The 14741-nt window shown below is 41.6% G+C and overlaps 1 protein-coding gene and 1 long non-coding RNA gene across 9 annotated transcripts in view; one reads left to right on the top strand and one right to left on the bottom strand.

The window, feature by feature from the left end:
- Window positions 1–4407, bottom strand: part of LOC146675566 (protein NLRC3-like) — a 38689-nt gene extending 34282 nt beyond the window's left edge. For 6 of the 8 annotated variants that reach the window (XM_085400514.1, XM_085400515.1, XM_085400517.1 and 3 more), the window contains exons 1-3: window positions 4075–4407; window positions 2167–3955; window positions 482–658 (exon numbers count right to left, since the gene is read on the bottom strand). In XM_085400514.1, the coding sequence (XP_085256640.1) occupies window positions 482–658; window positions 2167–3758 (1769 nt within the window). In that variant the 5' untranslated portion in view covers window positions 3759–3955; window positions 4075–4407. Of the gene's footprint in view, window positions 1–481; window positions 659–2166; window positions 3959–4074 lie in introns of all 8 variants that reach the window. The other 2 variants (XM_085400516.1, XM_085400522.1) reach the window with 1 other exon arrangement.
- Window positions 4408–4582: 175 nt separating this feature from the next.
- Window positions 4583–5502, top strand: LOC146675565 (uncharacterized). Its single transcript, XR_014910287.1, has 3 exons — window positions 4583–4968; window positions 5130–5199; window positions 5408–5502. It is a non-coding gene; the product is annotated as an uncharacterized LOC146675565 (long non-coding RNA).
- Window positions 5503–14741: the final 9239 nt, after the last annotated feature.

Below are 14741 nucleotides of genomic sequence, written 5' to 3'. Positions count from 1 at the left end.
CTTCATTGAAGCTGTACTGTGATGCTTCCATATCCCAGTGAGGCCTCCATAATGATTTCAGCTGTTCTGTACACACACTGTGTGCCCTGTATGGCTCAAAGTCTCTGCAGCCTGTTTTTATCTGCTATCATCAGATCTTCATCATCCTCATTCACATCCCTCACACACTCTACAGCCTCATCAGCACTGACTTCATCTTCACTGACTGATGGAGCACAACATGAACCTGTGGAGGCTGAAACACTGTCCTGTCAAACATCTCCCCGTCACCACTCCACTTCTGTCAGCCTTTAAATGAACCCTGCTCAAGTCTGTCACTTCTGTTTGGAGCCAAAAGGAAAACCTGTTGTTCAGTCGTTTGGAAAGACAACATTTCTGAAAGCACTCAAACTTCTTCACATTTGTCTTCAGACACATCCTGAACATCAATCAAAGACCTGAAATATAGAAAAACAACAACAGCCGCAGTCAGTGAACTCACCTCAGAGTCTCCAGTCGACAGTTTGGACTCTCCAGTCCAACACACAGAAGCTTCACACCTGAATCCTGGAGGTAGTAGTTTCTACTCATGTCCAGCTCTGTCAGATGGGAGGGGTTGGACTTCAGAGCTGAGGCCACAACTTCACAGTGAGACTCTGAGAGTCCACACTGAGTCAGTCTGTGATGATAGAAAATATAAAATGTGTTATTATAAAAGCAGAAAATCTGCATTATAAACACAGACTGAATGTATATGAAGACAAAACAGAGTGAGGTCATAATCTGATGAATCTGCTCTTCACATCTGTGCTTCAGCTCCTCTTACTGTGTTTGACATGACACAACGATTGAGTCTCACTCAGACCTGCAGACTTTTAATGAGAATCTTTGTTTGGCTTTAATCTGCAGATGAAGGAGGAAGATGGTGTCACATTTAGGCTTCCATAATGTCCACAGCCTGTCACTGAGATCTGATCCAGAGTCAGAGTGAAGACACACATTTGGACTGTTTCCTGTTTTGACTCCAGAACATTTTGAATGAGTTCAGCTCAGTGAAGAGTTCCAGCTGGAAAGATGATCTCTGTTTGCTACCTGCTGTCAGGTACGACTGTTCACGTCCACACGCAGGAAAAACCTGCTGACTGTTACCAAACGGAGCAGAAATCTCATCACTGGACAATAATGATGGATGAACTCAGAGCTGCTGATATCAGATCTGATTTCAGGGGAACTAAACACAGAAATGATTGGCTCATTTGAGCTTTCTGAGCCATTATCTGCTGGTGTGTCGCTAGTTGGCAGAAAATGATTTGTATTCCTGTTCAGGGCTTCAGTGTTTATGAGTCCAGATCCAGGTGACAGCAAGTCAAAATGATGTTACCTGTCTGTGTCCAGCAGCAGCCTGTATTCACTTTGAATATTGTTATAACCTGACATGGATCAGTTTGTCTTTGATTGGTTTGTAAATGTCACTGTTTCCATTGGACCTGAGTGACGTACAAAGACAGAGAGGGAGAGAAAGGAGAGAGGATGGAGACAGCAAAGAGAGAGCAAACACAAACAGGTGAGAGTGGACAGGTGACCAAGGTCAGCAACCAATCAGAGAGCTTCTGTTTGACCCACAGTCACTGATGATGACTGCACATAACCAAGCAGTGTGTTACTCTGATATCAAATATGGATCCTGCTCTTATAATAATGATCATCAGATGATATTATTGTGTTATTCTGTAGCTGAATACAATGTTTGTGTGATTATCAGTGAAAGAAGCAGTGAGGAGGATGGAGAGAGAGAGAGGACAGAGGGTGAAGTTAGAAACACTAAAAGGATTTTTCATGGATTTCATGGATGATTTGAGTGATTTCCAGCAGGACACTTAAACATGTCAGTGGACGTCCTAAAGAACATATTCACTGATATGAAACGTGTCATTGAACAGGATTAATATCAGTGGAAACATGGTGGAAACAGCTGTGACTGCATGGATGTGACACACTTCAAATATGTTCTCCACTCTTGGATTTGGGATCCATGGAGCTGCTGCTGAGTCTGTACAATAAAGGAATGGTGTGGAAGGTTGCAGCGTACGGACACAAACACTTTGTGGTTACAATCTGATTTTATTTTCAACATTAAACTACTAACCTACACTGATCAATGATGTTAATGATCACATCTGGACTCACCCAGCCTTTCTGCAGTTCCTCACAGCTGGAATCAGTCTCTGTCGTCCCTGCTCTGATGTTTTGTACTTCAGCAGGTCCAACTCATCCAGAACCTCCTCTGACATCTGCAGCATGACGGCCAGAGCTGAGCACTGGATCTCAGAGAGTTTCTTCTCTGATCTGTTCTCTGACTTCAGGAACTCTTGGATCTCCTGATGTACTGAGAGGTCGTTCATCTCCATCAGACAGTGAAAGATGTTGATGCTTCTGTCAGGAGAGATTTTATCACTGTTCATCTCCTTCAGGTTGTTGATGACTCTCTGGATGGTTCCTGGACTGATCTCTGTCTGACCCAGCAGACCTACTAAGAGTCTCTGGTTGGACTCCAGACAGAGGCCATGAAGGAAGCGAACAAACAGGTCCAGGTGGCCATTTTTACTCTGGAGGGATTTCTTAATGGCTCGTTTAAGGAAATCATCCAGAGAGGACTCGTTGTATTTTTGTACCAAAAAGTCCTCCAGCACCTTTGTCTTCCTGTTGGTGAGACAGTGGAACATGTAGACAGCAGCCAGAAACTCCTGAATGCTCAGATGAACAAAGCAGTAGACTGGTTTCTGGAACATCACACACTCTCTTTTGAAGATCTCTGTACAAACTCCTGAGTACACCGAGGCCTCTGTCACATCCAGACCACACTGCTCCAGGTCTTCTTGGTAGAACATGATGTTTCCTTTCTCCAGATGTTCAAACGCCAGCCTCCCCAGCTTCAGAAGAACTTCCCTGTCAGCCTCCGTCAGCTCCTGTGGACTCGTCTCATGTCCCTCATGGTACTTGTTCTTCTTCCTCTTTGTCTGAACCAGCAGGAAGTGGATGTACATGTCAGTCAGGGTCTTGGGCAGTTCTCCTCTCTGCTCTGTAGTCAACATGTGCTCCAGAACTGTAGCAGTGATCCAGCAGAAGACTGGGATACTACACATGATGTGGAGGCTCCTGGATGTCTTCATGTGGGAGATGATTCTGCTGGACAGCTCTTCATCACTGAATCTCCTCCTGAAGTACTCCTCCTTCTGGGCGTCAGTGAAGCCTCGTAATTCTGTTAGCCTGTCAACACATGTAGGAGGGATCTGATTGGCTGCTGCGGGTCGGGAAGTTATCCAGACGAGAGCCGAGGGAAGCAGATTCCCCTGGATGAGGTTTGTCAGCAGCTGGCTGACTGATGACTTCTGTGTGACATCAGACAGCAGCTTCCTGTTGGTGAAATCCAATGAAAGTCTGCTTTCATCCAGGCCGTCAAAGATGATCAAAAGCTGAGAGACAGCCAGCTTCTCTGCTGTGACCTTCTGTAATGTTGGATGGAAAACATGGAGCAGCTCCAGAAGACTGTACTGCTCATCTCTGATCAGGTTCAGTTCCCTGAATGAAAGCAGAACCACCACACTGACATGTTGGTTCTCCAAGCCCTCTGCCCAGTCCAGAGTGAACTTCTGCACTGAGAAGGTTTTTCCAACACCAGCCACGCCGTTGGTCAGAACCACTCTGATGGGTCTCTGTTGGTCAGGTAAGGCTTTAAAGATGTCCTGGCATCTGATTGGAGCGTCATGGAGGGCGTCCATCTTGGAAGCTGTCTCCAGCTGCCTCACCTCATGTTGGGTATGAACCTCTTCACTCTGTCCCTCTGTGATGTAGAGCTCAGTGTAGATCCTGTTGAGGAGGGTTCTACTTCCTGTTTCATCACTTCCTTCAGTCACACGTTCACATCTCCTCCTCAGACTGATCTTATGTTCATCTAAAACCTCCTGCAGACCAACATCTGCTGAAAGAAAGAAAAACAATGAGACTAAAGAGAAAGAAAACTCTTCAATGTCTGAACAACACAAGAAGTCCAGTTTTCAGAAATGAGTCCATCAGCAGACAGATATTCAGTCTTACTTTGTACACAGCTGCTCTGACTGGCTGTCTGCAGTCCAGCTCTGCTTCTGGATCTTTCTCCACACTGTGCAGAAGCTCTGATGGTGACACAGAAAAGTCAAAGTGGAGATACTTCTGTCCACCTTTGATTAGACTCATTATAAAAAGGAAAACAAAGTTTGAACACAGTCATGTTTCCAGTTCACTGACTTACATTTATTCCATGGACACTCACTCTAACCTGAACCACAGCTACAACCCAACATTGTTGAGGCCTCATCTCCTCCTTTCCTGACTGTAGAGGTTAAATATGCAACAACCAACAAATAAAAGAATTTGGTTCATTTCAAAGAAATTCACACGGTGACCAAGTAAAGTAACTGTAGTAAAGGAGACAACATCCCGCTGATGGTGGGATTATTTGAAAGATTTGCTTTAGTCACGTCACCAAATGCAGTTGAACCACCCGTGGATCCATGTTTGACCATTACTCTGAGCTTTGCTTTTTAATAATTTTATTATTATCATCATTCATTTATTCATTCTTTGGAGGGGGGCTATTTCCTAATGCCGCCCTAATAAGCTGATGTTCAAGGGGAAATATAACAGAAACTCTTTCAGTGTTATTCATTAATAAATTAACAGATAAACTGTGAAGAAGAAAAAACTGAGATTTAAAGGAGAGAGTGAGAAACTTGATCATCCATCCTCATAATGCATGTTTATCAGTATCTGCTGTGACCATACTGCAGTAATAACTACAAGTCTACATTTCTGTGACTGTTGATCAATCACAGCAGGAATCTGAGCTCATCTCTGCACACAGAGCAGCTTCAGCTCTGGGATAAACTGCTCGCTTCACGTCCTTCTCAGCTCACAGACACTCATCCTGATATTTTCCTTTAACATTTGATGGTATAATTCATCTGAGTTTACACTTTATCTGCATGAATACAGAAAAACAGACCCAAACACCAGAAACCATCAGTTTCACCATGTAGAATATATTGTTGTTTCCTTGCTTGTAATTCAGAGAAAAACTCTGATTTGGATTTTCTCTGTTCTCTTTGCCACAGCCCATCCCAGCAGCAGCTGAAGCAGCTGACTGTCACAACACTGAATAACACTTTAGGAGGAATTTCAGAGGTCAGTAAAGCTCCAGTTTCAACATCAGTTAATTAATCATAGTTCATCATAAATGTTAACCTGGCTGGCACACATGTTAATGTTAGCCATTTAAATATTAGCAGTTAGCTGAGGCCACAAGAAGAAGAGGCCCTAGAAGAACAATGGATGATAAGATTAGATTTTTAAGACTAGGCAGAGACATGTTTTCCTTTACTGTCTCTTACAGAGGAGGGAGCAGATACCAGACGAGGTCACGGAGGTACGGGGAGGATTCGCAGCAGACAGCAAGACTGCCACGTCCATGCGAGAGAGCGATGGCTACGATAATCTCTGTAATCCCCCAGTGTGCTCATGCTTTTTTAATGGAAAACATATTTTCAATGATCAAATCTAATTATTTTTGTTATTTGTGGATTTTAAATGTCCTTGACAGAGACAGATGATAATCATTATCCTGCACTGTGGTCTCAGGTTTGGTCGAGCTAGCACAAAGAATGGCTATGTTGAACTTCCTCCTGGGATCCACACTAAGAAGTGAGTCCAACATTAGCAGGGTCTCTTTCCTTTATCTGGAGTCACTTTAGCATTCACAGTCACGTGAAGCTTGTTATTAACTCGATAAGTCAACCCAGGGTTTCAGCTGAGCGCTCACATGAAACACATGGTGTTGGCAGCATCTGATCAATCATATTCATGGAGACGTGTATCAGCAACAGAGCAGCTGAGTTTGCAGAAGGAAGTCAAACTAAACCACAGGAACAATATGAGGAGATTACACACATAATAAAATACTAGCAGTAACACAGCTGCTGCAGACAAATCAGTCGTGTGATCGTGTGTGAGAGGAGAAGGACTGTAAAGGAGTTTGGTGTTAAAAGCTCTGTATGAATGTGGCAGACTTTGAAGGGCTTTAAAAAGGCCAATATAAAATAAAAGGCAGCAAAATTGCTGAGTGTGAAAGTCACCAGGCTTATCAGACCTCTGTGATTAAGACCTGTAAGAACACCTATTTGTACTTGTTGGCATTATATCAAACACACACGTATATTAAGCCTTTGTTTGAACTCTGGTTGAATTTGTTACTTTCAGACTGTGAAACATCACAGAGGCTGCAGCTGCAGATCTTTTATTCACCTGGAAATTTACTTTAAATGTTAGATGGAAAATGTATTGCTCAGTTTAACCAAAGTAAGAACAAGAATCCATAAACCTTCATAAAGACAAACATCTCCCCAGAACATTGAGCTGCTGAAGTGTCACTGAAGGGAAAAACTATTTGTCCTCCTCCATCCAGCAACACCTGAAACACCTGAGTGGAAGCTCCTCCCTACACTGTGTTTGAAGCAAAGCACAAAGGAGACACCTGCTGGAGCAGCTGGAGTCCTACAGACACTCAGCCTCTTCACTACACAAACACCTCCTACAACATCCACTCTTTCCACTCTGACTGCTGTGTTTGTGGAAACACTCCAACACACACCGCTTCACATACCAACATAGAAATGTGTGTGAAAAAGAGCTGAGCTGATATTAAACATGAGGATTTATTCAAAAATACAGAGTCAGGAACAACATCTAGACACACATTACCTCTCAGCAGCAGAAGAACATCCTTTAAAGTTTATAAGAAAATCCTTCGAGTCGTTGGTCTTCAAGGAAACACAGCTGGGTTCAGGTCCAGGCTCTGGATTAGTTTCAGGGTTATGTCCAGCTGAGCCTGGTACGCCCCACAGCTCTGGGCTTTAAAACAACACACACAGAGGTATGAGTGTGAATAATGATGGAGCAGTGATGTGAGTGCTGAGCTGTGACTTGGAGAAGAGTCATGGACAGTTAGAGATGGTCATCTCACCTCTGAGCTTTGGTCTGGCTCTCATGTTCCCCACACAGAGTGCTTTTAGAGGGAGGGACTCCCTCCTCTCTGTCCTCACACTGATCCATGCTGCTCAATTCACATCAGCTCACACACACTTTCTACCTTCACCTGCAGAGGAAACACAAATCATTTGTGTGCACATCAACTGAGAGCTGCAGAGGTCGTGTCTGATGTGTTGGACTAACATCCATCTGAGACGCAGCTTTCATCAGTTCACTACAAAAAGTGTCACAGAGCCCAGTTCAGCCTCCAAATCCTCCATTACTGTAGTCCTACAAAGGTCAAACATGGCTGCAGAGAGCAGCTTTATGTCAGTAACCATGTCCAGGACCGAGCTGACTGCTTAGAGAGTTCATACTCTAACTGCTAGCTGCTCTGCTAGCTAAGCTAACTCAGTAACAGTGACTCTTACAGCAGTTACTGTGGAACAGCGGCCGAGCTCAGGACACATTCAGTGTGTTTAGGCAAGGCAAGGCAAGGCAAGTTTATTTGTATAGCACAATTCAACAACAAGGTGATTCAAAGTGCTTTACAGAGACATTAGAAACAAAAACAAATAAAAAGCATGATTTAAAATTGATTAAAACAAGCAAATAAACTAACTAACTAATTAACAAACAAACAAACAAAACAGTATATAAAATCAAAACAGATAAAATCAGAACAGTAGATAAAATCAGTAGTTAAATGTAAGTTTTGAAATTTAAGCTTAAAAGTGTGGATTTGGTGCTTTATTCAAATGCAGCTGAGAACAGGTGAGTCTTCAACCTGGATTTAAATAAACTGAGTGTTTCAGCTGATCTGAGGCTTTCTGGGAGTTTGTTCCAGATATAAGGAGCATAAAAGCTGAATGCAGCTTCTCCGTGTCTGGTTCTGACTCTGGGAACTGATAAAAGACCGGATCCAGATGACCTGAGGGATCTGGAAGGTTCATACTGGGTCAGGAGGTCATTGATGTATTTTGGTCCTAAACCATTCAGAGCTTTATAGACCAGCATCAGAACTTTAAAGTCTATCCTCTGACGGACAGGCAGCCAGTGTAAAGACCTCAGAGCTGGACTGATGTGGTCCACTTTTTTGGTCTTAGTGAGGACTCGAGCAGCAGAGTTCTGAATGAGCTGTAGTTGTCTGAGTGATTTTTTCGGTAGACCTGTAAAGATGCTGTTACAGTAATCAAGCCTACTAAAGATGAATGCATGGACTAGTTTTTCCAGGTCCTGTTGAGACATCAGATCTTTTATCCTTGAAATATTCTTGAGGTGATAGTAAGCTGACTTTGTTATTGTCTTAATGTGTTTTTCTAAGTTTAGGTCTGCATCCATCACTACACCCAAATTTCTCGCCTGGTTTGTGGTTTTTAGATGTATAGATTGAAGTTCTCTGGTGACCTGTAATCGTTTTTCTTTGGCGCCAAAGACTATTACCTCAGTTTTGTTTTTGTTTAGCTGGAGAAAATTGTGGCACAACCAGTCATTGATTTCCTCAATGCATTTACCAAGAGCCTGCACAGGGCCTTGGTCTCCTGGTGACATTGTGATATATATTTGTGTGTCATCTGCATAGCTGTGATAGTTTATTTTGTTGTTGTTTATAATCTGTGCCAGTGGGAGCATGTAAATGTTAAACAGAAGGGGTCCCAAGATGGAACCTTGGGGAACTCCACATGTGATACTTGTCTGCTCAGATGTGAAGTTACCTATTGATACAAAGTATTTCCTGTTTTCTAAGTATGTTTTGAACCAGTTTAGTACAGTTCCTGAAAGACCTGTCCAGTTCTCCAGTCGTTTGAGTAATATGTTGTGGTCAGCTGTATCAAATGCTGCACTGAGATCCAGTAAAACTAAGACTGACATTTTTCCACTGTCTGTATTCAGACATATGTCATTAAACACTTTGGTCAGAGCGGTTTCAGTGCTGTGGTTCTGTCTAAAACCTGACTGGAAGGCATCGTAGCAATTATTCTGTTTTAAGAAGTAATTGAGCTGTTGAGAAACTGCTTTTTCAATGATCTTACTTAAAAATGGGAGATTTGAGATCGGCCTGTAGTTGTTCATTTGTGTCTTGTCAAGATTGTCCTTTTTCAGTATAGGTTTGATTACAGCAGTTTTTAGTGATTCTGGAAACACACCTGATAATAAAGAAAAGTTGACGATCTGTAACAGGTCTGACTCTAAAGTCTTTGAGACCTTTTTGAAAAACTTGTTGGCAGGACATCTAAACAGCAGGAGGAGGAGTTCAGTTGACCTAAGATGTCCTCCAGGTCTTTGCTGTTAATAGGTTTAAACTGTTTCATGGTATTTAAACAGTTTTTTGGTGGACACAGTACATATCCTGGATCTGCTGTTGATGTACCAATTGCTTGTCTAATTTTTTGGATTTTTTCTGTGAAGAATTTGGCAAAGTCATTGCAGGCCATGGTCGAATGAAGTTCAGCTGCCACTGACACAGGAGGGTTTGTTAGCCTGTCAACTGTAGAAAATAAGACCCGAGCATTATGGCTGTTTTTAGTGATGATGTCAGAGAAGTAGGACCTCCTTGCACTCCTCAGTTGTAAATTATAATTGTGAAGTTTCTCTTTATAGATGTCATAATGAACCTGGAGGTTTGTTTTTCTCCATCTGCGCTCAGCTTTCCTACACTCTCTTTTTTCATTTTTCACCAGTGTGGAGTTTCTCCATGGAGACTTTTTCCTTCCAGAGATAACCTTCACCTTAATGGGAGCAATAGTGTCCATTACATTTAACATGTTAGCATTGAAGCTATTGACGAGCTCATTGACTGACCCTCTGGACAGGTCAGGTGTTAATGGGAAGACCTGGTTAAAAATTGCACTACTGTGTTCAGTTATACACCGTTTTGTGATCACTGTTGTTGATGTATTTGTGTGGGCTGAGATTTTACTTTCAAAGAAAACACAGTAATGATCAGACAGGCCCACATCAGACACAGTAACCTTTGAAATGCTCAGGCCTTTGGAGATCAGTAGGTCAAGAGTGTGTCCTCTATTATGTGTGGCCTCTGTTACATGCTGAGTCAGCCCAAAGTTGCCCAGAGTGTTACTCAGGTCTTTAGTCCCTTTGTCCTGAGGGTTGTCCACATGGATGTTAAAATCCCCAACAATAATTACACAGTCAAAATCAACACAGATCACAGACAGCAGTTCACTGAGGTCATTAAAAAAGTCTGTGCAGTATTTGGGAGGCCTGTAAACATTAAGAAACACAACTTTGGATGGGGCCTTCAGCTGTAAAGCCACATATTCAAAAGACTGAAAACTTCCAGGAGATAGCTGCTTACATTGAAATGATTCATTAAATAAGACAGCAACCCCTCCTCCTCTCCTGCTCACCCTGGCCTCACTGATAAAACTGTAGTTAGGAGGGGTCGTCTCGATGAGAACAGCTCCACTGTTACTTTGGTCCAACCAAGTTTCAGTTAAAAACATAAAATCAAGGCTGTGCTCAGTGATTAAATCATTAATCAAAAATGTTTTCCCAAAAAATGTTTAGTCTGAGTCCTGGACTCTGATTCAATGGATTCAATCCAGCTCAGAGTTTCATGTGTTCATCAGAATAAAATACATGTACTAATATAACAGAAGTAATGCTCTGAATGCAGGACTGTAATGGAGGATAAATAAGGTTTTTACAGCCTGAAAGAAACATTCAGTTCATAAATTTGTAGACAGTGAAGCAGTTTTTAATACGGCAGCTGTTTCCTTCACCTGTGTGTGTGTGAGCCACACCTTCATGTGCTGCTTTAGAAATATGTGGTCTGACTGCTCAGACTGAGTCTAGGAAGAAAGTTCACATGCTGGAGAAAGTTTCGTTCCTAACTTTGTCAGAGTTCGGCTCCAAAGACAAAGAAGACGGAGCTCACAGTCTGTAGATGGTCCTCAGTGTGTGTGTGAAGCCAAGAAAGCACACAGGAGTGTGTTTATGTCAGCAAATCAGTGTGTGTGAAGAGTCTGAGGGAGTGTGTGAATGAGACTCAACACTGAAACCAACAGTCCAAGAAAAGCGTCTGGATTTCTTTAAGTTTAACTTAAAGAAATCCAGACGCTTTTCTTTTTGTCTCCATAATGTCTCCAACACTGTGCAGAAGCTCTGATGGTGACACAGAAAAGTCACAGTGGAGATACTTCTGTCCACCTTTGATTAGACTCATTATAAAAAGGAAAACAAAGTTTGAACACAGTCATGTTTCCAGTTCACTGACTTACATTTATTCCATGGACACTCACTCTAACCTGAACCACAGCTACAACCCAACATTGTTGAGGCCTCATCTCCTCCTTTCCTGACTGTAGAGGTTAAATATGCAACAACCAACAAATAAAAGAATTTGGTTCATTTCAAAGAAATTCACACGGTGACCAAGTAAAGTAACCGTAGTAAAGGAGACAACATCCCGTTGATGGTGGGATTATTTGAAAGATTTGCTTTAGTCACGTCACCAAATGCAGTTGAACCACCCGTGGATCCATGTTTGACCATTCTACCACTCTGAGCTCTGCTTTTGAATCATTTTATTATTATCATCATTCATTTATTCATTCTTTGGAGGGGGGCTATTTCCTAATGCCGCCCTAATAAGCTGATGTTCAAGGGGAAATATAACAGAAACTCTTTCAGTGTTATTCATTAACAAATTAACAGATAAACTGTGAAGAAGAAAAAAACTGAGATTTAAAGGAGAGAGTGAGAAACTTGATCATCCATCCTCATAATACATGTTTATCAGTATCTGCTGTGACCATACTGCAGTAATAACTACAAGTCTACATTTCTGTGACTGTTGATCAATCACAGCAGGAATCTGAGCTCATCTCTGCACACAGAGCAGCTTCAGCTCTGGGATAAACTGCTCGCTTCACGTCCTTCTCAGCTCACAGACATCTGAAGATTAAACCACTACATTCTCGGCTAAAAAATATTAAAACGGTATTTGGTGAGACACAAACAGGGTTTTTCAAAGTTCAATTCTGTTAGTTTCCACATGACAGTTGTTGGTGTGCAGTAACACACTTCCTGGTCCCAACTATCCAGAGTTGGGACCAGGAAGCAGATTTGCAGTCTTACACGCTTCTCTGCAGCTTCTCTCCACCTGCTACCCCCCCAAAAACCCATCTCCATAGAGACTGTATCAGCTTCCAAAAAGACAAAAAACAAACTAAAAACCAGCAACAAACAACTTAAACATAAACAATTACAAAGAAAGAACAATACAGTATCCACATCTGAACCAAAGAGTAAAACAGTGAAATGTGGATTATTAAATATTAGGTCTCTCTCCTCCAAGTCTCTGTTAGTACATGACTTAATAATTGATCAACAAATTGATTTACTCTGCCTTACAGAAACCTGGTTGCAGCAGGATGATTATGTTAGTTTAAATGAATCAACACCCCCGAGCCATTCTAACTACCAGAAATCTCGAAGCACAGGCCGAGGGGGCGGTGTGGCAGCAATTTTTCACACCAGCCTATTAATTAATGAAAGACCAAGACAGACTTTTAATTAATTTGAAAGCCTGATGCTTAACATTGTCCACCCCAGCTGTGAAACTCAGAAACCAGTCTTACTTGTTATCATCTATCGTCCACCTGGGCCTTACACAGAGTTTCTGTCTGATTTCTCAGACTTTATATCTAATTTAGTTCTGAGCTCAGATAAAATAATTATTGTGGGTGATTTTAACATCCATGTAGATGCTAAAAATGACAGCCTCAACATGGCATTTAATCTGTTATTAGACTCAATTGGTTTCTCTCAAAATGTAAAAGAACCCACCCACCACTTTAATCACACTCTAGATCTTGTTTTAACATATGGCATCGAACCTGAACATTTAACAGTGTTTCCTGAAAACCCTCTCCTGTCTGATCATTTCCTGATAACATTTACTTTTACAATAATTGATTACACAGCGGTGAAGAGTAGACTTTATCAAAGTAGATGTCTTTCTGAAAGCACTGTAACTAAGTTTAAGAATATAATCCACCCACTGTTATCATCTCCAATGCCCTGTACCAACACAGAGCAGAGCAGCTATCTGAACGCTACCCCAACAGATGTCGATTATCTTGTTAATAATTTCACCTCCTCACTACGTACGACTCTGGATACTGTAGCTCCTGTGAAAACTAAGGCCTCAAATCAGAAGTACCTGACTCCGTGGTATAATTCTCAAACACGTACCCTAAAGCAGATGACTCGTAATCTGGAGAGGAAATGGCGTGTCACAAATCTAGAGGATCATCATTTAGCCTGGAGAAATAGTTTGCTGCTTTATAAGAAAGCCCTCCGCAAAGCCAGAACATCTTACTATTCATCACTGATTGAAGAAAATAAGAACAACCCTAGGTTTCTCTTCAGCACTGTAGCCAGGCTGACAAAAAGTCAGAGCTCTTTTGAGCCAACCATCCCTTTAACGTTAACTAGTAATGACTTCATGAACTTCTTCACAAATAAAATTTTTATCATTAGAGAAAAAATTACCAATAATCATCCCACAGATGTAATATTATCTACAGTTACTCTTAGTACCATTGATGTTAAGTTAGACTCTTTTTCTCCAATTGATCTTTCTGAGTTAACTTCAATAATTACTTCCTCCAAACCATCAACGTGTCTTTTAGACCCCATTCCTACAAAACTGCTCAAAGAAGTCCTGCCATTAATTAATTCTTCGATCTTAAATATGATCAACCTATCTCTAATAATCGGCTATGTACCACAGGCCTTCAAGCTGGCTGTAGTTAAACCTTTACTCAAAAAGCCATCTCTAGACCCAGCAGTCTTAGCTAATTATAGGCCAATCTCCAACCTTCCTTTCATATCAAAAATCCTTGAAAGAGTAGTTGTCAAACAGCTAACAGATCATCTGCAGAGGAATGGTTTATTTGAAGAGTTTCAGTCAGGTTTCAGAGCTCAGCACAGCACAGAAACAGCTTTAGTGAAGGTTACAAATGATCTTCATATGGCCTCTGACAGTGGACTCATCTCTGTGCTTGTCCTGCTAGACCTCAGTGCAGCGTTCGATACTGTTGACCATAATATCCTATTAGAGCGATTAGAACATGCTGTAGGTATTACAAGTACTGCGCTGCAGTGGTTTGTATCATATCTATCTAATAGACTCCAATTCGTGCATGTAAATGGAGAGTCCTCTTCACACACTGAGGTTAATTATGGAGTTCCACAGGGTTCAGTGCTAGGACCAATTCTGTTTACATTATACATGCTTCCCTTAGGCAGTATCATTAGAAGACATAGCATACATTTACACTGCTATGCAGATGACACCCAGCTCTATCTGTCCATGAAGCCAGATAACACACACCAATGAGTTAAACTGCAGGAATGTCTTAAAGACATAAAGACCTGGAGGGCCGCTAACTTTCTGCTTCTTAATTCAGATAAAACTGAGGTTATTGTACTCGGCCCTGAAAATCTTAGAAATATGGTATCTAACCAGATTCTTACTCTGGATGGCATTACCTTGGCCTCCAGTAACGCGGTGAGGAACCTTGGAGTCATTTTTGACCAGGACATGTCCTTCAACGCACATATTAAACAAATATGTAAGACTGCTTTCTTCCATTTGCGCAACATCTCTAAAATTAGAAATATCCTGTCTCAGAGTGACGCTGAAAAACTAGTTCATGCATTTATTACTTCCA

This window comes from Rhamphochromis longiceps, linkage group LG3 (genome assembly GCF_057381845.1).
Source record: "Rhamphochromis longiceps isolate RC_006_pf linkage group LG3, R_longiceps_female_GT1.1, whole genome shotgun sequence".
Taxonomy (NCBI): domain Eukaryota; kingdom Metazoa; phylum Chordata; class Actinopteri; order Cichliformes; family Cichlidae; genus Rhamphochromis; species Rhamphochromis longiceps.
This window is presented reverse-complemented; position numbering and strand designations above follow the sequence as displayed.